The sequence below is a fragment of the Xiphophorus hellerii genome, chromosome 18 (genome assembly GCF_003331165.1).
Source record: "Xiphophorus hellerii strain 12219 chromosome 18, Xiphophorus_hellerii-4.1, whole genome shotgun sequence".
In the NCBI taxonomy this organism is placed as follows: Eukaryota; Metazoa; Chordata; class Actinopteri; order Cyprinodontiformes; family Poeciliidae; genus Xiphophorus; species Xiphophorus hellerii.
Genome location: NC_045689.1, coordinates 20,252,979 through 20,278,657, shown reverse-complemented (window position 1 = coordinate 20,278,657; position 25,679 = coordinate 20,252,979). Strand labels below are relative to the sequence as shown.

Sequence of the window (25,679 nt, the reverse complement as noted above, 5' to 3'; positions counted from 1 at the left end):
ATATAAAATATAAGAATAAGATTTACTTTCACAAGCAGGGAATTACAGCTTTTGCTATGATTGCTCACTTGATATATAGATAAAACTTAATTAGAAAATGCTTTGTGTTTTTTCAAACATAATTGTGCAATAATGTAGAAGAAGTTGCTACAAACTTACAAAGTCGTATCCTTAATCCGACAGCACATCTTTAGGATGATTTACCTTGTCTTCCTCTTTATTAAATAAGACTGAAAAGCTTTTCTCTTTTTTTGTTGCTTTTCTGTTATATATTTATAATCTACATGTTTTCATTTGACACTGTGAGTCAAGCTTTTTTTTTTTTGTCCAACATCACTGTCTGACCTCACAAATCCTCTTGAAGAATACTAAAAATCTGCAGAATGTATTCCCACCAGTCCTATAAATACTTTAAAATATGAGTGGATTAGGAATCAAATAGACCAGGAAATCTATGCACCCATGTGAATCTACATTGTGCATGTGTTGAAGCTTGGTCTTTCCACTTTGGTCCTCCAAACTCATTTTTCTCTTGTTTTCGCTCTCAATTTTTCTGGGAGATTTTGGGGAAAACATTTTTTCTCAGCACTCTAAAGCAGCATTAGAAGAGAATAAAAACGGATTAGAAAGTGGATTTTAAGATTATGTAGACATACAAAAATGTTGGCTACATTATCACTCTAACTGCAAGAGTGATGATGTAGATCTGTAAAGACATTCCATTCTTTATTCATGCCAATCCCTTTATTTGATGTAAAAGGAATCAGAGATATCCACTGTCTTACACTGTCTTAACCCTCCTGTTATGTTCCGGGTCAAATTGACCCGTTTTAAAATTTACAAATTAAAAAAAAATAAATAGAAGCATTTTTTTTGCATGAAACGTTTTCTATTTGTCTTAATAGGTGCACTCTAGACATAAGTTGAAAATTTATTCATTTTACACATTTGTACCAAACCCTAGGTCTACTTTTTACATCGATACTGTTCGGGTCAATTTGACCCGGCAGTCAGGTTAAAGTGCAAAAAAAGATTTTATAATGTCCAATTCTATATGTTTCCTTGCAGTTATGAACCATATTTCACCACACACACACTCACACACACCCACACGCAACCCCACACACACAAGCCCACTTTCTCACTATTCTCTTTACTTCACTAGGAAACTGCGAGAAAGCAGGTGTTCACACAACCTTTGACGGGAATCTTTTCTGTTCCTGTGGACAAACTCCACCCACACTGAGTGGACACTCAGCAGAAGTGGAGAAAAACATAAATACTCTCTGCATGACTCATTTATCTTGATTTTAATCAGCGGGTCAATTTGACCCAGAACAGTATGTGTGTCTCAAGTTCAATTATAAAGATCACCCTTTGGTAAAAAAAAAAAAAGTATAATATAAAATAATTTACCAAAGGTCAACTTCAAGGAAATTATTGTTTTTTTGTGTCTAGGTTTTTTTCATTGGACATTAAAAATCTAAATTCCATTTTTTATGTCCAAATGAGTAATGAGCAGGTTGTCGTCATTGATCCTTAATTTCTGAGAAATAATAAAACATCATTGCACAAATATTGATTGAAATGGTTAGTATTGGAGTTAATAATCAGATACAAAAATGTTTTGGAGGAATTTTTTGGTTTCTGACACTATTGCATGATTAAACACTCCCTGGGTCAAATTGACCCACGAACATTTTTGCTGTACCCTAGAAACGAACATAACAGGAGGGCATACAAATGCATGTTAGAGCTAATTAATGTCACATTTAAGTCATCTTCTGTGAATTGTTGTTTACACACACAAACATTTATATATAGAGCTATTTTCGCTTACATGCAGAGAACAGGTGTAGTTCGTTTTTCTTGCTCTTCAAATTGGGGTCAGCAGCTAACCTCCACATGAGCTTGTGGCTCTCTCTTGTGTTGATTTCTTGAATTGCAGGAAAGTCTTCAGATTAAATGTGCAGCATGCATATCACACCAGCTTTTACCATTTGAGAAATCAAACGTATCAGTGACACGTTAAAATAGTCATAATTTAAAGCTAAACTAATTATTTCTGCTGCTTGTGCTTGCAAAATATTCCAAACACATTTGAACGGTTTTGTAAATTGACCAGCAAGAGTTAGTGTTTTTCTGAAATTGTTTCCTACCTGAAATATATAAAACTTTAGTTTTCTAAAACCTTAAAAATTCCAAAATCTTCTAAATTAAAATTGTTAATTATTTTTATTAGATGTATTACGTGAATGGTATGATAATCAAGCACAACCCATGCTTCAATGTATTCAGTATAATTAATCGTATTCCCTTTGGATGAAACTGCTGTCAAATAATAGTTTCAAGGCTTGGTACATTAAAAATATAAAATTAAGGTCAGTAGTGCTGTTGTTCCCGGTGGACTTAACCTGAGGTTGGCATTTTATCTCAAGACTTTAGAGAACTTTGGACCAGTTCTGGATCAATAAATACATTATTACAGCTTTATCAGTTTCTCAATTAGACTTGCCTTTGAAATAACCAGAGTCAGCTTATCCATTATGGTGCCCTATGCAAATTACAGATTCCCCCACCACCAAACCACTAAAAGACAACATCTGCATTACAGACCTTAAATATTTAAACATGTGGATAGACATTTGTAGCTTTTGCATATCCTGTAGACAAAATTAATAAATATTAAAGCTTCCCATCAATATTTCATGTGTAGCTCTACCTTAACGATTCTAATAGAAGAATTTAAGACAGCTTTTCATAATGATTAATTATTGGACTACAATATCTGGCAATGTTGCATCTAAATGGAAAATTAGGATCAATTTAGATGCAACATTAAACTACTTTGCTTTTTGTCGTTATGAACGCACAGTAATGTCTTACATTTTTACATTGTTTATTTTTGATTATGTTTCAGTTAATTTTTCATTGTGTTGTTTTCTAGCATTCATGTTTGGACAAATTAATTAAGATTTTCTGGCCAACAGGCCAAGTTGATTTCTGCATGTTATGATGTGAATATTGTGATAGTTTTGCTAATATTTGATAGAAACATACCCAAAATTGGAATATTTTTTCTGTATTCATATATATACAGTAAGACAGCCCTTTGCAAGAATAAGTAGTGGATGTTAAACAATAAATTACATATTTGTACTAATTTATCTTGCATTGTCTCCTCCAGCAGATGGAGTCCTAGGCAACCGCATAAATGACTTGCCTGCAAAGATCTTTCCTGTGCAGATAAGACATACTTTTAAGACACTAGCGGCAGTATTGAGCTTAAGGGATGCAACTGAATGAAGTTCCTTTGTTGTTAAAGGCTGTGATCAACTATACAGCACGGAAAATCCATTTTGAGACCATAGATAAAAGTATTCTCAGTAGCTTTGCTTGGATAAACCAGAGCATAAAATGCTCTCCCTGAAGCTTTTATCAGCACAACCCAGTAAGCAGATGGGACAAGAAAGCCAACAGCAAGCATTTGAATTGAGGAATTAATGAAAAACATATTCAGATATTAAAAAAAGCAACAATTCCTTTCAACTCCACTATATCCTAAGGTACCCTCATATTATGCATTGTATTTTCCGACATATATTATATTTACTTTTGTATGTTTAGCTCATTACACATTAGTGTTGACCTCAGAAAGACTTTGTCATCAGTGCTTTTGAAGATGAATATTGTTGATGAAGGACATTTTATGCAAGAAGCAGCACCTCTAGTAATTAACCTCAGTGTGTGTTTACCCTGATGCTTATATCATATAAACTCTTGAAAGTGAGCCTTCAGTCATTTTATATCTATTCATTAAAAAAATATATCACAAACATGTTTTATTTTCTTTTAAGATAAGTGTAGGTAATTTTAAAATCAAATTCTTTATTATTATTATTTTAAACATTGACTGGAATAAACTGCCTCCTTAAGGCCAAAATGCATTTTGTTTTGATACATTTGTACATTTATCAAAACAAAATGCTTGTAAACTTTGTTTCAAGTTTACAGTAAACCTAACACAAATTAAGCCAAATGATGTTTCATTAAAAATATATACACTGAAAATGAAATGAATATTTCACTTGACTTTCCTTAGGCAACACATAAAAGAATAACGGTGCGTGCTAACAGACACAATAATATTGCTCTCCATCTCACTGACCTGAGACCCATTTTGAACTGCATTTTGTGCTGAAACACTACAATGTCTCATAGTTTGGATTACTATTTAGAAAACATTGAACATTAAAATGAAGATCTAAAAAAGGCCTTTCACAAAAAGCCCCATCTTGATATAATGTGTGGTTGTCCTTTGACTCTGGCCATAACATGAACTGATTGAATTAATTGAATTGATGACTGGAAAGATAAATATACTTATCTTTATCTTATGATTAAGATAAGTCTGAAAGCCAAGATTCTTCACATATTATTATTCAAGGACCCTAGTAACACTTCCTGTCGAGAATGATAGAAAGGTAATGCAGACCAATAACATTAGAACTGAGCTTGAGACATGACTGCATACAAGAAAAAGTTTCTTTGTTTCCATTTATGTTTTTCTCTCGAGAACACATATGTATGAAATAAAGGACAATGAGAAAATAAGAATTTGCACTAAATTTATTCATAGGCGTGCTGTTCCCATTTTGAGTGAGGAATGTCTGCATCTACTGACACTTGAAGTAAAGACCTGCATCTTTTATTGCAGGAGCATAAACTTATGTCCTGATTTAATTTTACTATATTTACTCAGTGCGGAAGACAAAACCTCAAATTCATAAGGGATGTGTGGTTTTCTGCTAATCAAATTTTTATCCAAGGCAAGTAGAATGTAATTGCTTACTGATTAAAGGCTCCTGTTTAAAGCAGCATTTCTGTTTTTAAACAGAAGCGTTTCAGCCACATTTGTTTATTGAATCCTAAATGTTAGGCAATCCACCAGTGATTTTGTGACCAAAATAAATGTGACCTTGAGGTTGATTTTTTTTCTTACTTTTCAGTGTGAGACTGAGGCTAAAAGAATGTTTTTTTCTTTTCACCAGGAGTTCCAATAATATGGTGGATACTGTAATCAAATGTTATTCCACTCACTGTGCAAAGGTTTCAGAGTTTCAGAATGTTTATTATAACAATTTACAACTTGTGTACAAAGTATTCTGAAACTGTAAAAATACATATTTTCCAACACAAAGACTTGGTTTTTAATAATAAAACAATTTATTTATGTCTCATTTTCTATTTGAAATACTGGTTTGGTTGGTTTCTTCATTAATCAAGGAGTTTATCAAAATGGTGGCATTGTTGCAGATTCTGCACCAGTGAATATTATTCTGTTGTTGCTTTGACAAATGTTACCTTAGTTAACAGCAGATTGATGGAGTAAAATGACATTTATTCCATGATTTTGAAGAGGCTAATAGAAAACTTAAATATGACAAACAGTGGTAATTAGAAAAAATAAATGTGCATGTAAGCAAACATGAAAAAAATAGAAATCATAAATTCTTAAACACTGGAAAATTTAACATTTGTGTGTTTGTTTTGTTCTGCTGACTCAGAAACAGCAGAAAAAAAAAAAAAAAAAAACGTCCATAGCAGTCAGTAGAAAACTACTTTGACAGAAAGACAACTTGCCAAGTTTCTGGATTCCAGATTTACATGTGTTTTCTATAGTGGGTTAGACATCTTTTAATCACACATCTCACTTTGAAATCATCTGCATTCTTATTTGAAAGTAGTTTCTGGTGTTGATTAAAATCATGAAATACATTTCCCCCTGAGGCACATTGGGTCACTGCCACTTTACAAAACATATTTTCTTTACGTTGCTGTAGCTCTAAGGCAGTGTTGCTCAATTCCAGTCCTCAGGAATATTTTAGATGTGTCTCTGTTCCAGAAAACCTGATTCAAATGGTTGGATGACCTCTTCTGCAGTCATCAAGCACTGCAGAGGCCTTATAATCTCTCACAGATTCAAGCCAGGTGCGTGGCAAAAAGGAAACATCTAAAGCAGCCAAGGCAGGGGGGGCCGTGAGGAGCGGAGTTGAGAAACATTGCTCTAAGGCAAGCGATCTCAAACTCCAGTCCTCAAAGGCTGGCGTCTGGCAACTTTAGATATCTCTCTGGTTACAATGTTGGGTCATTAGAAGAGCTCTGCAAAGATTGACTGTAATGCTAGTGAGGCAGTTTAGCCTTTAAATTCAAGTGTGTAGGACAATGAACACATCCAAAAGTTGCAGGATGCCAGCCCTCATAAACCCCAGTTTAAAACCGCGGCTTTGAGGTAATTGACAAAATTGGGAGTCCAGAACGAAACCAGACGATACAGGAAACAATACTTGCCTATTGGGAAACCGGATCAAGCATACCAGGTCATTTCTAGTTTTCAGAAAGAGAAACAACACATCACTTTTCAGAATATCGAGAGTAAAACTTTAGGTGTGACAGCCTCTTCTTCTTCTTTATGTTTCCTAACCGCAGATCACCCCTACATCCTCCTCATGAGAACAGTTGTGTTTTCCCACCTTTGACCTCTTGCATTCCAGCAGGGATTTTTCCTCACCCTCACACTCCACATCATCCAGCAGGATCCTAACCCTGCTGCTGGCCTCGCCCAGCGCTGCCCTCTTCATCACCATCAGCGCAGTTGTGTAGCCGAGCTGCCGACATACAACTGTACCTGCCTTCCTCGTGAACAGGTCATCACACACCGTTCCCCACTCTCCTCTGATGAAGATCTCCACCCTGCCTCGATCTGGCATACCGTCTGCACTCACAAGCCGCACAGAGCCAGAAAGAAGCCTTTTTCCTCCTTTTCCTCTCTTGTTACCACGTCCTCGACCTTTTAGCCTTTTGTTGACTTGGTTGCTCTCTCCAGCACTTTGTGGCTTCTCTCCAGGCCACAATTTTTCATTCTGGATTTTAGGTAATGTGGTGCTGACCGGTGTTTTCGGGGACTTGTTGGCTTTCTGGCTTGTATAAGGTGCCCATGTTGTTGTCAGAGACTGAAATGTAGTTGGAGAAGGGGATTGTGGTGGGTTTAAAGGTGAAGAGGTGGAACTACCAGGGTATGTAGGTGGTCTCCAATATCTTTTTGTTGAAGTTGTGCTGTTGATTGAGGTTTGAGAAATCCTAGAGCGGACTGCAGTCATGATGGTTGCACGATAACCTGAGGGAGAGACAGAATCACCCTCTTTATTTAAATATAATTTAATATTGAGCTAAAGCTGACAGACATTGACTTTTTAAAAATCTTATCTTAACAATTGATGCAAAGCCACTCATAAAGGCAACACACATTGGGGGCAAAAGGCAAAATATTCCCCTATTATTTTCCATTAAATAAACACCAGTATGGTCAGGTTGGTGCCAGCACTCATCCTTTCCAAAGTGGAAAAGCTTCTGATCCATCCTCAGCGGAAGTCCAGAAATATGTTATTGCTTTATCTAATTTTGACTAATGAAAATTTTGAAGAAATTAGTTCTAAAGTGGTAAAGAATATGAACAAAGTTCTCTCTTGCCAGGGCATTTAATACTTCGCAAGAACTTAAGTACAGAACTATGGAGAAGTCCCATCGGTCGCTCCTACTCCAGCAGTCATTATCACAATAACTACACCCACTTCAAATTTTGGACTCACAATTCCTAACACAGTTGTTACTGGGCAGCCCACAAGAGAAAACTTCTGCCCAGACAATGTGTCAAGAACAAGTTGCAAGAACTTCCTAAACTGGGCTGCAGGAACATTCTTGGAGTCCTGCGAAAGAGATAAAAATTGGGCAGTATATATCTAGGATGTCCAGCCCCGGTACAACACACATGGATCAAATGAAGGCTCATGATCAGATCCCTAGAGAGCATTGACATGATGAACAAGTACAAACTACCACCAGGGAAATAACTAAGAGATGCCGGACACCAAATGTTGTGTCCGGCATCTCCAAAGTATGTCCAAAGTTGAGGACATACTTTGGACATCCCTGCTAGGCCTTTCAGCCTAATGCATCCACTCCATTAAAGGTGCCAACCGATGTGTATCATTTAGCATGATACACCACTGCACACCCAATGTGAGTTCTCCTTTAGTAGTGAGCGATGTTGTTAGTACTAAGCGTTAGATTGAGTGTGTGGCGACAGCATCCTGTTATCTATCTGCTGACAGATAACTGTATCTTTGTAGTTTAAAATGCAACTACATCTGGATTAAAAACTCTATAAAATTTATATAAAATCACTTGACATCGACCAGTGCACATGATGAATAAGTAAGATATTACGTTACTTGATTAAATTTTAAAAACTAGGATAAAAATCCTTTAGTTTGGGAGATTTACAAGAAAATACTCCGGCTTCCTCCCACAGTCGAAAAACAAGACTGTCAGGTTGATTGATCCTTAGGTGTGTGTGAATGGTTGTTTGTCCTGTCTGTCTCTGTGTTGCCCTGCGATGGACTAGTGACCTGTCCAGGGTGTACCCCGCTTCTCGGCCGTTGACCGCTGGAGACAGGCACCAGCACCACTCACGACCCCACTAGGGATAAGCTTGTAAGATAATGGATGGATATTTAATGGCAGTCTAAAATGGTTCTTCAAAGCTTTTCCTTTCTCTCAGTTTTAAAAAAAAAGGTCTTAATGAAACATTGTAAAGCAGAGAAATCAGTCTTCTTGCTTTAAGTCAAGAGCTGCAGAGACTAAAGGAACATTTAGCTCATCAGAGGCTTGTTAATGCATTACAGCAACACAATTATGCAAATAAGTCAAGAGAAAAAGTAATGTTTGAGTTTTTATTTTTCCATAATTTTTGTGACACTGATCCAACTATATCAATGACTTATATCTATGATGATCAATGATGTTCTTATTAGCGTTATGAACATGTTGTGATATGTTTGAATATGAAGTTGGTATTTGAATAATTTGTAAGTAGCAGTGATTTTTATGAACAATGTCGTGAAAAGTATTCACCAATTTCCAAACATCTATTTTTACGTTTTTGACACATTTGAATAATCAAACAAATTTGATCACTAGATACAAAAGATCCTGAGTAACTATAAAATGCTGTTTTCGAAAATGGATTCTATGTATTAAATATAAAAAGCTACCCAAAACAACATGACTAAATGTTCAAAAGGTATTGTCGCCTAACCTTTTGATTGGGTTTGCCCAGTCTTTTTTGCTGAATTGCTTCAATTCAACCACAATGGAGGGTATTTGAGCATGAAAATGCTGACTGTTTCCCAATAAACCAAATTACAATATTTTTGAGAGTGATGTTATTGTGAAGAGCCATAAACAGAAAACATTGACACAGACACACAAGGAGGATTGTCCGAGCTGAAACTGAAGAAGAAACATTTATTCAAAATAAATTAGCCCCAGTACTTGATTTAAATTAGTGCAAATATCTAACATAAATAAGAATTTGTCCTGCAACAAAAACTTTTGTACCAGCCAAAGAGAAGCATGTTAGCAGGTTCTAAGCAGGAATTGATGGTCACTTAACTTTCCTCTCTACTTGAGTCTTTGTGCAAATGTTTCAAGTTGGTATTTGAGCACCTATTAATATTAAAATAAAATCAAAGAACAACACAATCATAAACAATTTCTTCTGTCATTATTTTAAATAACTTACCTTAATTTAATTAACTCTTTGGCCATTTAAACTTATAAATAATACAGTAATTGTTTAACCCCGCAAAAAAGGTAAACATTGAAGAGCTGCATTGAAGAGTATATTGTATATAAAAAAATATAGTAGTAAAATTAAGCTATTTTCAGCCATAGTAATAATTTAATTTAGAATGTCCATAAAAGAAAACAAAATTAAATACTCAGCACAATTTTAAATTCACTTTTTCTACCAAAATCCCCCCATAGAGTAACTTAATTTGTACATGTGAATAATTTTTATGGAAACATTTCTGGTTATATTCAGTATCAAGAGGGCAAAGTGAAGCGTAACTATTTGAAAACAGGTTCAGTCATGAATGGCAAAGGTCCTGCCAATTCTTTACATTCCCAGATCTTAGCACCTTCTTAATTCCTAAAATTTCACAACATCCAGGAGAGATACACCAACATCATCTCCTTTGAGATATACAGTGAGCTGACAAATTTTATTGTTCCCAAGGTTTTAGCTAACCATTAACTTCTCTAAAGGTGTGCATCAGAAAGCAAATTCAGATTTGCCCACCCAAGAACCCCACAGGTGAGTTTGATGGTGAATCAAACAAAGTTTGTAGCCAAATGAGTAGTGCTTTATGAACTTTTTCCTCAATGTTCTTTGTTTTTGAACATACAATTTAACGATTGCTTGAACAGTTTGGACAGAGAAAAGTATTATTATCACCTTTACTTGCAAACTCATCAGCGAAAGTGATATTTTTTGTCAAAAACTCTATCTGGACATCAAAAATTCTGGAGTAGCTTTTTCTTTAGATTGTGTTCTATCAATTATCACTTTAAACTGAGCGTTCAAAGTTAAAAGGCAAGTTTTCTCATTGACAATTTGTGCAACCGATTGCTGGCCATGAGAAAAGAGGGGCATTTCTTACTTTTATCAAGAACCAGAGAAGAAGCACCAAAGAGCATTTTGAAACTAAAATGATGTTCTGAAACATAAGATCTGCTATAGGATCCTTTCTCCTTTCCATATCACAAAAATATCTGTTATCTATTGCATATTCAGAAAGTCCTACAGAAAGTAAAAAACACCAAAATCCCCCTGAAAAATCTAAATCTTGTCAAAATGCTCACTATAGACATATCAACATATTCTTAGACTGATACTAAATAATAAAACAATTATTATTAGATAAAAACCCTACCAAGCAAAAAAAGCTAATATATTTGATCTTTTAGAACCCTGAAGCTGAAAGACCAAGAGCACAGTATTGTCTAACACAGCAACTGTCTCCTCTATCAGGAGGAGACAGCGTCGTCGTTCTTTCTCTCTTGTTATTCAACAAGATGCTAAGCAAATCACAAGAATAATTTGTAAAGTCACCTTCAGAGTTAGAATTCACTCAGTCATTGCACTGATATAGTATAAAGAAACAACGTAGTGCAGCATAGAAAAGCACCAGTGTTAATACGAGCTGCCTGTCCTCGCGCCTCGGTGTGAAATACTCTGTGTGTGGGTTTAGAAGATGTGTTAACAGCTGAGCCAGAATGTGAATAGGCAGTGGAGCTAGGATGATAAACAGGTGCACCAGTAGGCCTACCAGTGGACGGAGTTGTGACAGGAATTGTTGTGCCCCTCTGGACAGTTGTTGGTTTTACTGTTGTGGTTGACGTAGTCTTTATTGGTGCAGACTGTGTCGTCTTTCGTTCTGTTGCTTTTGTTGGCTGCGGTCGAGCCATTTTCCCTTTTGTTTGTCTTGTTGGCATCGGAGGTTTTCTTATAATTATTGGTCTTCGTATTGTCTGTTTCTTCGTAGTTGTAGATTTTGGAGTGGTCGTGGTGGGAAGAGGTGTCGTGGTTGGTTTCTTGTTGACTACAAACTCTGAAAAGAGAGACAAAAAAGCTATAAGACAATTAAAAATACAGATCTGGACTTTCACAATTTATGTAAGGTATGTTTTCTATCTTCAAGCTATAAACATATTAGTGACAACTTGAATTATAGAATATAAGGAAGTTCCTAACATATTCTGTAAGTAATTTGCTTGAGAGACAACATTATCATCCTGTGAAACATACAAACTTTTCAAAGTCAATTCTCAAAGGCTGCATCAGTCTGGTCCTTAGCGTAGTTTGGTTCTGACCGGTGTATAAAAAGCCTAATCCACCTTCCAAAAGCTTCCACTCAGAATCCTTCAGTTGTAGCATTAGGTTAAAATAGGTTAGGAATTTATTGTTTTGTTTCTCTGTGCTGTACTGACCCCTGCTCAACGTCACTATGTAACCCTCTTAAAAGAGGAGGTAATTTGGACTCCACAAGCTTTTAACTTTGTGTGCAGTCCAGCGGGGTTGCACCGACCCCATTTGTGCTTTTACGAGGTTTTTTTGTGTGGTTTCAGGAACTGACAGGCTGTTGAGACAACCCCTCAGCTTCCCCGCTGTCTGTGACATTTGTCGTGCTCCTCCTGAGTGTCACGCTACCATTGAGGGAGGGTTAAAGAAGCAAATACGGTTTTAGAGAAGTGTGGACTAACTAGCTTTTGTCATATTTTGAATGTGGAGCTGAACATGCTGCAGGCTACTAACTGAAATGTAAAAACAATGTTACAGCTATCCCCTCCACTACATACCCTCTTTGGGGTAGAAATGAATGAGTTTTCCCTTTATCTTCACAGGCAGAGGCTTGATGCTGCATTTTCCAGGTGGTGCTCGTCTGCATAGTCAAAAGAATGAAATGATGTTAGGTTAACTTTACAATATAATGGACCTATAAATATGAATGTTATTTCTGTTTTGTTTTTTTTGCATTTTTGACAAAATCATTGTTTTCTGCTAAAAGTCATAAATTAAGACATAGTGTACTTCAGAACAATTTTACAATGACTAAGAATCTAATATTAACCATAAAAATAAGAAAACTTACTGTATGTTCTCTGGGTTACAAGCTTTTTTAAGAGGTCATGTAGAACTTACTTAAAAAATTATTTCATATGGTATATTGAGGAAAATATAACAGCCTGTGTCTTTCTTATTACTGTTGCATTGTAAAACATTTACTGTATTTTGATTAAGTTTTTAGATGAGTTATTTATATATATATATTTTTTAAATTAAGAATTCCTCCAATCAAGAATTCATAATGATTTTATTCAAATAATTTTTTTCTATGATGCTTTTATTTTGGTGTTTACACCAGAGGCTTATAGATAATTATTAATTTAAACACTATCCAGAACATTTAAAAAAGGATTTATGGGAGTATAGCTGTTGCATCTTGCTACCTGGAAGGATCCACTATTTTATAGATGACTCCAGATCTGGCTGTGGCACTTGGGACTCCTGTGGCTAAGAAGTACAGTTCTCCTGGAAAATGCACAGAGGAAAGTGGGGGTTACAGGCGTACATAGGAGGGAAGATGAAAGGAACCAGATGGAAAACAGCAAGAGAACAGGACGGCAGAATAAAGAAATCATATACTTTAAGTGTAGACAAAAGAAAGCCCAATATCATAAAGGTAATAACATTATTGCTGAAGTGACATATAAATAATATAATTTCCAAAAATATCTGTGAAAATGCATTCATAGTTTGCTATAACTTTAAATGTCCCACTTTCAAGAGCGTCATAAAAAATAAAATGGAAAAAAAGTAACAGCGTGGGCAACATTTTACCTCATTAATCAGCAGCTGTTAATTCAAAACAGACTTTACAATAAGCTTCTCCTTACTCATCAGAAAACAAGACACAGTATGTTATATCCTATGTGTGGGTTTCAAGGACCTTCTTTTCTGAAAATGAATAGATTTTTTTCTAAAATAACAATAATTAAAATAATAATTACCAGAGAACCTGGAAATACTGAATATTCACACACAAAATCATTACCTGCTTCGTCTTCAGCAAAGGAGATTATGTATCTATAGTAACTGTTGATGAGTTTGGGAAATTTGCAGGTCTGGTCTCTTCCCATGCAGATTTCATTATACTGCCATTCACCTGTAGCCTCATTCTCCTTTAAAGACATTAGACGCCTAAACAGAAAGGGAGACAATTAAATACGGTCAGAAGACAAAATAGTTTCTAATAGAGTCCAGCAAAATCTACATCAAGTTCACCCTACAGTTAGAACGAAGTAATGAAAGCTTTCTTTTTCTCATCACTGTATGTGGATGTAAGGGAAATATCCACATGAATACTGTACTTGACAAGGAATAAATATTCCCATAAATGAAGAAATCAATATTAGCTCTAGGAAGGTGCTACCTATAAAATGTATTTGTTCAAAAATTTATTTATTACATTTTAACAACACAACAGTCATAATCATTGATATAGTTTTAACATGATATTCCTCTTTGGGATACTATTTGACATGTTCAGTGTTATCTGAGTGTATCCAGATAGTGTAAAAATATCTACAGTATAAAGTTTTAACAACTTTGAAAATTTTAATAAATGATATTAACATCTACCCGCTCATGAAATCTCCAAAGATGTAAAGTCCATTTAGGTTGGGCATCTCACAACCTCTATAGACGTATCCGCCTGTTACCGATTTTCCCAGTTTATGGGGATAGTCAAAGATTGGCAAAATGTCATCTGCAAATTGAGAGGTACAGATCAAATGCATACCACATTACATAACACATTTTTTTTCTCTTTTTACTCAGTAGTTCAGATTATGCGTTTCTATTGTCCTTTGAACATTGCAGAGTAACTCACCCAGAGATGAGTTTTGGCAGAGCTTGCGGTCATAACAGCTAAAGCCTTCTTTGGCCCTCCATCCATAGTTTCCTCCTTCAAATAAAAGGGTCATCAGAGTCTTAGAGATTTACGGGCAAATCAGTTTTCTTTCCAAATATTAACAAATCAGATCATCGTAAATATTTAGCAACAGAAAAGTCCTTCTAAGGTTTTTAAGCCACGTTTTGTTCAAAACACAGAAGGAATACTATTTCCTTCAGTCGATAGTGTACAATGTGTAAATGTGGTTGAAATGATGTGTATTGTTTTTCTCTGAGCACTAAAAACATTAATCTCCATCTGCACTTTGACTAAGAAGGACAAAGATAGGCTAATCTAAATAGACATTTTACTTGCTTTTAGTTTTGTTTTGCAACATAGAGGCCTCTATAGGCTCAATAATGACATATCTGCCAACTCAGGGACACAGTAGATTTTGGTACTATTTTCCTCTGTATTTAGTTATATTTTAACCCGGTTATAACTGATATTTTCATCTTTCTTTGCTTTTGTTTTGTTCATCCAGACTTTGCAGACTGCCAGTGCACGCTGTTCTGATTGTCAGAAACACTAAAACTTTACGATGTAGCTCATGTGTTTTCTCACAGCGCATTATTTTCCTTTTTACTCTGTTAGTAAATTAACATTTTGCTTATTCATCCATCTTAAACAAGCTAGTTATTCAATTAGCACAGAATTTTGTAGAAAATCTAAATAAATAGTCTATTTTGATCAGAAGAGAATTAAGCCTGGATTATTACAGATGCCATTTAGACAAATTTCTCATATACTGACATCATGAAATTATTATGGAGTAACTGAAGTTTCTTGCGTTCATTTTATGAGATTATTTAGCTTTTTCTGGACTGAAAAATGTTAGTAGGTCTTACACTAAACAAAGTTTTGCTGTTCCATTATTTTTTAAGAAATAAAGCATGGCTATTTTCAGCGTCTGCACACATTCAACATAAAGGACTTCAATGTGAGAAAAAAAAACAGGATCCTGTAACCTCCTACCTTTAACAATGAGGTCTATTTCTTCATATTTATTCTGGCCAACATCACCACAAAACATCCTGCCTCTGTCTGCGCCTGTAGCAGGGTCACCGCGGTCAATGGAGCATCGCCACATGTTGCGAACTCCATAGGCGTAAATCTCTGCAAAGAAATAAACCCGACAGGATAGTTGCACACTTTTTTATGGGCTGGATGAAAAAAAAATATATATCAAAAGCCTAAATTGCCATCTCTGGAAAAGAAAACAAAAGCTGCTTTGCTCATGCAAAATAAGATGTCGTATAGCTTAGCTAAAATCTGAATCTGACATTCTAGAAATTCTTTTCTATATCAGATTTGATCAGAATTGAAAGGATTTACCAGGCCTTGCTCCCTGATCCCCTATGAATGGATTGTCAGAGGGAATGGTGTATGGAATGCTTTCATTGCTGTTGTCAATGTCAATGCGGAGCACTTTGCCGAGAAGTGCTGATCTGTTAATTACAAAGATAGAACAACAGATTGACATACACTTGGAGGCCAAGATGATACTTTTCTCTTTTTCTGATTAATGCTAAAATGGTTACATTTTTCCTATCAGTGTCACAATATTTCCCCTGTTTGAAATCTTCTCCTTTGTTTTTCTCTACTTTCCAACTTTCATCCTGAGTAGTAATATTTTTTTGTCACAACTTTCCAGTTTTTCTTCTCTCTTTATCTCTTTATCTACTTCTCTTTTTGTCCCTGCATACCAGTGTAGAGTGAATATACCTAATAAAGTAACCAGTATCCTGTTCCTAGAGGAACTTAAATATGAACAACAATAATTTTGTCTACAAACCCCAAAAACGCATATTTAATAATTAATTTAAATTTTCAGAATCAAAATTGTGATGAAAGCGTCATTAGTAAAAGTAAAATAAAAATTACCATTCTTGTCCAGTCAGAGTCACTTCATGGAATTAAGTGAAAATGTCTTAGCGAAATTATACTAACTTGTTCTGTGAATTGCCAAACTTTCCAAATGGGTCTCCGGCTCGTCCGCCATCTCCAATAAAAATGTAGAGATATCCATCATGGCCAAAAAGCAGCTGCCCACCATTGTGATTAGAAGCTGGCTCCACCACTTCCAGGATCATTCTGTATGAGGATGGCATATGAAAATGATAAATATGCTTCTCCTTTTAAGACAAACATGCAGATAAAATGTTAAGTTTGTACCTCTCAGAGGAATGATCTAGCTGGTTATCATCATGTGCTGAGAGTATAAACTCGCTGATTCTTATTCTCTCTTCCTTCTTGACAGACACTGAGTAGTAAACATATGCCTTTCTGACTGTTTTGAACCTAAGAACAGAAGCAATGCTCGGTCTTATTTCTACTTCACATGTAGTCTTATTTAAATTTTCATCCAAAAATGTTGCAAAAAATGACACAGTGTAAGAACCTTGGATGCAAGGCAATGCAGAGGAACCCCCTCTCATCTCCAGTCCATCGAGATGTGAGCACAGCCTTGGTGAGGTTGAGGAAAGGACGGTCGATTCTGGAGCCATTAGCCAAATACACCCACACATAACCCAGCTGCTCTGCAACAAAGAAGCGATGGCTTCCATCGTCTGCATGGATCATGGCCACGGGGTTGCGGAGACCATTGGCAACTTCCTGCAGGCAGACTTCCAGACAGCCTTTAGAATCTTCTTGTACTAATCCGAGGTTAGCATTCAGTTCTGGCGACAGAAGAAACTGCGTATAACCAGCTTTATATTGAGGAATAATTAATGACGTAGATTAGGACTAATACATTAACTCGTACCTGCATCTGTTAAAACATTTGGGTAGCAATACTGTTTGTCCTTGAATTCCAGAAAGTCACAGAAACTTCTGCGGTCCTCCTCTATTGCGGCAGTCAAGTTTGCAAACTGTTGTGGGTTCCCCTTATCCTCCAGGAGCAGGCTGAGTGTGTATCGACAGTCCCGCCAGTAGTCTGAGCAGTAATCTCCACATAGTCCTGGCAGAACCCTCATTGGTGTGTTAGCATCCTCAGCATCATATAGGTGGGCAGCATATGGAGAGCACTCCTTAAAAAGGAAATTACAACCCATTAATCGTTTGTGGAAATTCAGGTTATTAGTACACCGTATTATTTGTTTCATCTCATAAGTGGAGATTAACTGTCTGAATCCCATGACAGTGTTGTAGAAATACTGCCAGAGCTTCTCTGTGCCATAGTGTTCAATGGTCAGGTCAGGGTTATATACAGCTACAGTATAAATGAATGCAAGGCAGGTCCACTTTGTTATTAAGTCACAACCACATTGTCCACACCCAGAATAGTGAGGAAATTCAGTGGCACGACACGCGAATCACTGGACATTTGAGACTGTCACACAGGATGAAGCCCAAAAGGGAAAATCTAAACCAGGACAACAAATCTAGGAATGTTTCAAATAGCACATTCTAAAATGGGTTCTAAAGTGAACAGGTAGTTATTGATAAAATTGTTTCTGCAAAAGCGATAAAGAAAAAAGTCATACTGTAATATTTTACATTGGTGTGTAGCTTAAACAGAAGAAAATTTAACTTCTTTTGTTGTTTCTTGAAGACATTACAACTCTCATTCCAACTGAAAAAGCCTTTTGGGTATGAGACAAAACATTTTCAAGAGACAGTAGAAGTCCAGTTGCATTCTACTTAAGCATTTAGGGTGAATATTTTACAGTTTGTGCAGATATAAATACAAGGTCGAAATTAGCTTCTTCTACATGGTGGTCAGGGGCAGCCTTAGAAAAAACTAAGCAAAGCTGCTCCACTGCTTTGAATGGAATGAGGGGATGGAGTTTGAGCATCTGATCAAGATGTCTCCAACACACCTCTCTATGGACGTTTTGTGGTTACACTGACTTCTCATTTGACATGAACATACTAAACATTACAATGATTGAACTGTAATGAAGGAATGGAAACATCAAGCACTGTTTGACCACTGTTGTATAACTATACAGCAGGAGAGGATTCTGAAACCATATAGACCAAAAACAAAAAGTTATTAAAAGTAGGTACAATCTAAAATGACTCCAGTGTGACAGCAAAAATGACTACACAAGAGGCACATGCAGCTGGTACATCTAGTTGTATCAGAAATAACTATAGGATTTGTATTTGTCCCCAGAAATATATAATTAAGAATCTTAATCAACTCAGATTCTGGGATTTGAAAACCAGACTGAAAAACCTTTTTCATCTAAAATGATATATTTGGAGATAATGAGGAAAATTATATATTTGGAGATAATGAGGTCAACTAATGATACGTTAGTGATGATACACTTAACAGAAAGTGTCAGAGATGCAATATTATGTTTACCAAGACATTGTTGCTGAGTACAATACCCGCCTGCATGCCATGCTGCCAGACAGACTGCAGACAGGTGTGCAACAGTAAAAGAGATGTTATTGTTGCATTGTTAGGAAAGATGAAGCAAATCTAGACACGTTACTCTCCTGGTGTGTGTTTCTTCACCCTATAACACAGACTACTTTCCCAGCACTGACATTCATACTTTGGTTCATAAATATCCAGTTCCCTAGATAAAAATGTAAAAACAGTAGAACAACATTCTGAGAGGTGAACAATTCTCCTTAAGTATTAAAACTGAAAAAAAAAAAAAAAATTCTAGCATATGATCCTTGTCAACATTCCTAAAGCCTTAACTGCATTAGTTCAGAAAAAAATGTTTAATATATTTGATATATTGAAGGTTGAAGTTGCAGCCCACAACTCTCATTATAAATACCAACTTTTCAATCATAGTTCAGTCCAAAGAAACGAATAATGGATTTATACCACAATATTCAGGACTTTCTTTCTCTGTTTGGATCATTGTGGTAAGTCAGTAATACCAGGTTTCTCAAACAGAGAACCTGTGTGTGGTGGGTTAACCCAGCTGAAAACTCAGGCCTTTAAACTTACTTGACTACCAATTGGTGCTTTCTTTTTTTATTTCAAACCATCAAAGACTATTTTTATACCAAACACTCTAAAAAAAATTTAATCATATCTAAAGCAACACCAGCTTTTTTGGGCTGGTCATAGTAAACCCATTTCCTTTTAGCATTCCTCCAGTGAAAGTTTTATAACCTAACTTAAAATAAAATCACTTCTTAACCTTATGAATTTACACTGCTTAGAGGCAAGCCAACACTAAAACCTCACCAACAGGAGTAAACTCGTAGACACTTTGCAGCACTGTTATTACACACACAACCCAGCCTGCCCTGCATGGAAAGAACTGCTGTGGGCTATAATTTCCACAGCGGTAGAACCTATATTTTAGGATTTGGTGATTTGTCACTGCTTTTACATAGAATATGCTGCACTGAACTTCAAGAGAGACATGTATTTAGTATTTTCATAACATTGTGGTACCCCCCCAAAAATATGAAAACGTAAACCATTTTGTTTATGTTACTCATGATATTTAAGGAAAATATATTGGCCTGCTCAGTTTATCTGTAAAGGCTACAGCAAATTAGTGCCGCACCTATCATTCAATTTCCACACAAAGGCTGCACGTAGCTAGCATCTGGCCTGCAAAGTCAGCACGTAATTATGTAATCAGTGAGGGGAGTGAACTTCAAGGCTCATTCCAGTGATGGGGAGGTTGGGCTTTAGTGCCAGGATGTGTTTAAGATTAGGGAAACTAAAACATACGGAAATAGAAATAGTTAGTGGATGAAATAATTTTCCAAACAAAGACTGTGGCAGAAGCAGGATTATCACACTAACTTCTAAAATTAGAGATACATTTCAGGCTGTAATTGTGAGCCATAACTGTAATAAAAAGTGCAAGTAAAATAAGTGCTGGAGGCAGTCGTTGAACTTGGTTTGTAATGTTTTAAATGTTTTTTTTATGTTTTAATTTATTTCTCAGACTATTTTTTTTTTTTACTTTTTCAAGAAAATGAAAACAAAACAAATTAGCACCTTAGAACAGATGTTCCTAAATTATGCTAGGCAGAAGGTTTTGTAAGAGTTTGCTATGGGAAGTGAATGGGGATAGTGTGCAAAGGGTCAAGAGCTCATGGGTTTTCACCTTTGGTGGCATTTGTGCATTTCTATGTAGGGTAAGCAAAAATCACAAATATGTAGAACACAACAACCTCAGATATTCAGAAGAATCATCTACAAAATGATCATTAAGACATGTAAAATAATTGCAAAGATGCATGAAGGTACTGTTCTCTCACCTGACAGAGGATGCTACGTATATATGCACCACATTTTGCTGAACCTAAAGTGTCAAAATTTTCCATAATTGAGTCATACTTCCTTGATATCTCTTCATCCTTCTGCAAATCACAGCATCCAAACTTGATATACTCTTTGCAGAAGATTAATGGCTGCTGAGGCCCAAATGGAGGTTTGTAATCCAAGCATTGGGGGTGACAGCTGCCCCTCCAGACCTGGAGGAGCAGCATCAGGATAAAGGGGAGATATTCAGCGAAACCTGTGTGCTGCAAGATCTTCTGATGGACCAAATCATTGGAATATAGAGTCATGCTGTCACTCTGTTCAGGATAGTCTTTCCCTTCACCCGGAAAGGAATTAAAAAGTAACTATTGCAGCTTTGATGTGAAAATACACCAGTCTCCAACAGGATCTATGGAACACAGATGAGACAGTTAAAGTTATTGGTTAGCAGTTGTATTTGGTGGATCTCGATGTAGAACCTCCATAGTCAGTGACTGTCTAATCTCATGATTGAATGTTTTATTAAATGACGGGCCTGATTCTATTAATTTTGAATTAAAGGAGGCTGATATTTGCTATTTTGTTATCCAAGGAGAAACCTGGACATTTGTGATTTGATGCAGATGATAAAAGTTAGTTTATCCTAGTTTGGTTGACAAGTTGGGCATCAGACAAAACTGGCTGATCATAATTTTTTTTTTATGTTGATTTTTAAGAGAAAAAAGCTTTTAATTTAATGTGACCCTAAGTCATAAAATAATATCTACTAGCTGCAACCAAGTGAGAGAATTGCCTTATCTATAACATCAAAAAATTTGGTCTGACAGAACTAAAGACAAAAAAAAAGAAAAGAAAAACAGAAAATCTCGTCCAAACAATTCAAGAACAAATCAAAAGCAAAGTCACTGAATCAGTGACAAAGACTTTTCTAAAGCTTTCACTGTGGTAAACCACAGCAAAGGCTTTTAATCCCAAATGGGGAAAAATGGAAAAGAGATTAACTTTCACTGTAGTGGCCAGTTTATCAATATAACTCCAAGATCACACCAACAACCCATATCGGAGGAGAACCCAGGACAACATCAGTTGCACCCTTTAGATCAAGAGTACAAATGTTGCACACCAGCCCGTTTACCCCCAAATAACTTTAAAAAAACCCAACTAAATAAAGTAGCCTAACTAGTGGCTTAGTCAAAGACCAGAGCTAAATTTCACTAAGACTATGCACTGGGACCCTAAACAGAATGTTCATTCTCCTAAAACCTCCTGATTTTGCAAAGTGGGATGGCCAAGCATCTGACAGGGATGTAACTGGCACATAGCCAGTCATCGCTAACAACTGATGGTAGTTGTTGCATCAAAAGATGGTAAAGTCATTTTAAGGGGGTAATTACCTTTTCACAAAAGATCAAATTGGATTATAAACTCACTATTTTGCTGTAACAAATTAAGTCGTCATTTGAATTTCCAGTTTTAATATTATCCAGTTCACTTTGTCTGATGTACAACTTGTTTACTGATCTGAAACTTTTAATGAGACTAAAAGTTTTAGTCTTCTTAAAAGACTAAAACACAATGTTTCACCATTTATTTTAGCAGTCTTTACTAGCAAAAACATTAAAGATGAGAAACTAACCAAACCAGTTTAGTTCAAGGTTGTGGACATGTACTGAATTTCAAATATTGGATGCAAAGTGATTAACATTAATTTGACATATAAACAAATTTTTAAGCAGTTCATATGATGTGTGAACTTACAGAGCTGGTCTCTAGAAGCGTGAACGTGTGAAACACACTAGCCCAGCATCATAGCTGTCTGCAAGGGAACTTCAGAAGGTACACAATGGGTTACATCATCATCTCACAAAACTCATACAGTTTCCCCACTGCATGTGCAAATGTCATAGAATATTTTCAGCTTGACTCAGATCCAGTGGATTCTTATTATTACAAAGGTTTTTGTGCTTCAGTCCAGACAGCAAAGACACCTGTGGATCACAACACAAATCATGCAGTAGCTGAATTCAAGAGTGCATTGCATCTCAGTCAGTTTTCAGACACTGAAACCACAGCATAATACAGAATCTTTAAAAAGGATACAAAACTTCAAGGAAGGCTTTTCAAAATAGAGTTTCACCTTCGTCCAAGGTTTCAGAAAAATATTTACTTCCAGACCGAGGTCGCCTTGAGACTCTCCCTATGTTTGCTCTGGACGCTCTCACTTGCTGCAGTGAGTGAAAGCCATGCATAGGGAGAGACAGCAGAAAAAGTGTGAGAGAGGTTCTTTCATTTCCACATGGAGCCACGCTGCAGCCTTGGCTGAAAGCCTTCCCACTGTGTGTCCTCACTCCTCCTCTTCCTCCTCCTTTCTCTCTCTTCGTTGGCTTTTTAACTCCCCTCACAAAGACATTCCTTCCCGTAGCATGTGGCACATATAGCCCTGGAGTTGCAACTTTTCATCTTTCCTCCCTCTGAGCTCCCCCTCACAACCTTCTGCATTCCCACACCTCCTCTCTGTCTGTGCCGCCTCCAGACAGACTCATGCCGCTGTTTGTGTGTATTTATGTATGTGTGTGTGTACTGCTCTGTGTGTATGCGTGTGGTCAGATGAATCAGGACGTGTGCTGGAAGTGAAGTCCAATGGATTCTCCAGGCACAATTCCAAACCTGAATCTTATTTTAAAGCGCACAGCTAGCCAACGTTTGCATCCAGAGCTACATTTGCGCTCTGGATGCTTTCTAGCTCCAGTAATGAAAAACATTTAACAGTATCAAAACAAAATGTAAAGACAGTTAAATATTTTGAATTAATTATTTTTTCTTTAGATATTCTGATTTTGGAAACTATTGCCTGGCCTGTCTTGGAGCAAACACATAACACTTGCAAGTAACTTTATGGAAGTGGGTCAGTATAGAAGACAATAAATGGCCATTTTTGCAGCAGAAGTAAGTAACTTTACAGGCTGAAACACACAAGGACACATTAATAGCAACAAGCTGTTGAGGGATTTAACCCACTTGAAATGTGGAAATAAACAGTTTTTAATTTATTAAAGAAAATCAAAGAGCCTGATCACAATAAGCAACTGGAGAAAGTGATCAAATCATGAGCCATCCACATTGTTGGCATCCTGGGTAAAATTTTGTAAAAGCACATCAAATGCATTTCGACTGTGATTGCAAATATTAGCAAAAATAAAATATTGCAGAACTCCTGGCTTTTGACAAAGTTGTAATGAGAAAGAGTGTTGTAGAATATTTAAAGTGCTTTTTTAATTTCCTGTATACATGCAGTGTGTTATATTCAATAATAAATAAAGTTTAAGTTTAAATTTTAAAATGTGCTAACTTGTGTGGAGGTTGTATTTTTCCCAGACATACAGATGCCAAAAATCAAACAATCAGCCCCACATCCACAATTATGTCTCTCCTAAACAAATCCCCTCCTGCCATACACACACACACACCCCCACCCCTGCGCACGCGTATCCCCCCCCCCCCCCCCCCCCCCCCACACACACACACACAAGCATTAACAAAACATTACATGGATCCACTTTGAAAGCTTTTAGGCTCTTGATTTATGTGACATAAAAGGCTTCCTCCATTGTTTCATTTATTCATGAAATTTAAAACATTACATCATTAGGTAAATGAATTAATCAAGTTAATTAAATCAGTTTTCTCCATAAGTAAATATTCATGTGAACATCACCTTTTGATTTTCTTGAGGTTGATGAACTGATGAAGTCTAATGAGATATTCATGAGATGGATCAGTATTGTGTGAATATCTGGCATAAGGGTTTTTGTGTAAGTAGAAATATCACACTACCATCTCTTGCTCAGTATTTCAGATCATAGATTGTCTGCTGTCTGACTAGCTACCAGGCAGTTTCTCACTCAGAACCAACAGGAACAAAACATCATCTGCAGTGTTGCAATGAACTGTCCTTATGCATGCCTAATAGTATGCACTAGTTGCATACTATTAGGCATGAACTATTTGTCAAAATGTAAGAGTTTTATGCATTTCTTAATCATTCTTTCCTGAAAATGTCTCCCAGATTGAACAATTTCTATCAGGTGAACCTCAGCTTTCACTTATGATGCTTGTTGAGCATAACTTCAGCCGAAGAGAGTTTCTTATGTATGTACCAAAAAAACTATGTACTTTGTTTTTGTACAGTTCCATAAACAAATTACAACTGAAAGCAGCACATGCAGTAAAAATCTGAAACATGTATTCACTGATTGATACTAATTTGCCTCACTTATTGTGACTCTAGATTTCAAGTGGTTGAGTAAATAATGCATAGATCCGTCTTGCACATTTTCAGGTAGTGTCACCAAGATCTGACTCTTTTGGATTAGAAAACACTTCCAGACTGAGGTGTCACCAAGAAAAACATGACAAAGCCATCTTATTATCTTGTTCACAAATATGGTGTCAATGCCATTTTGATGACATTGACACATTCTTTGGCATAAATACATGCTTTTGAGGAATGAATTATCCATTCTGAACAAGTGAAGTGCCTTTGCAGGTTATAAACGGTGTGTACTAGTTGTTTTGAGAAATACACTCTAAACAACATATGTTGTACATATGTTAATACTGACATATAGCTTTAGATTCAGTCTTTACTGAATCTTCTAGGTTTTCACCAGGTTAGATTTAGGGTTAAGAAGGTTTGCAAGAGGAAAGGTAAAACAAAAATCAAAGCTGCATGCTGAAAATGTGAAAGCAAAGATGATGCAAGAAAAGACAAGTACCTGATAATTACAGTAAATTTCAGTCTTCTGAAATGAAACTTAATATGTATTTTGTTGCAAAGTGTACCAATAGAAGTGTGACCCTTATTGGGATAAATTTAGTCATAATGACATGACGTGGAAGTTTTGGGGGTGTAATGTTCAAAAGTGGCTCTGGAGGTTTTCTGGGATAAATACACAGCTTAGAGAATAAGATTATGTTTTTTTGGATTAAAGGGCCAAAAACCATTCCTGTACCACAGCGCTTCATGTCTGCATAGCCAGAGAACAGAGTTCCAG

At 36.2% G+C, this 25,679-nt stretch overlaps 1 protein-coding gene across 1 annotated transcript; it reads right to left on the bottom strand.

Moving 5' to 3' along the window:
* Positions 1 to 4,719: 4,719 nt before the first annotated feature.
* On the bottom strand, positions 4,720 to 23,130 carry LOC116708096 (HHIP-like protein 1). The gene is made up of 16 exons (XM_032545877.1): positions 22,763 to 23,130; positions 22,384 to 22,613; positions 20,622 to 21,034; positions 17,188 to 17,452; positions 16,822 to 17,101; positions 16,596 to 16,721; positions 16,371 to 16,514; positions 15,756 to 15,868; positions 15,396 to 15,536; positions 14,358 to 14,432; positions 14,108 to 14,234; positions 13,521 to 13,666; positions 12,916 to 12,997; positions 12,265 to 12,347; positions 11,235 to 11,516; positions 4,720 to 7,177 (listed from the first exon to the last, which is right to left on the bottom strand). The coding sequence occupies exons 3-16, from the start codon at positions 20,931 to 20,933 to the stop codon at positions 6,480 to 6,482; spliced, it is 2,874 nt and encodes a 957-aa protein (XP_032401768.1). The 5' UTR covers positions 20,934 to 21,034; positions 22,384 to 22,613; positions 22,763 to 23,130; the 3' UTR covers positions 4,720 to 6,479.
* Between the last annotated feature and the right edge of the window lie 2,549 nt (positions 23,131 to 25,679).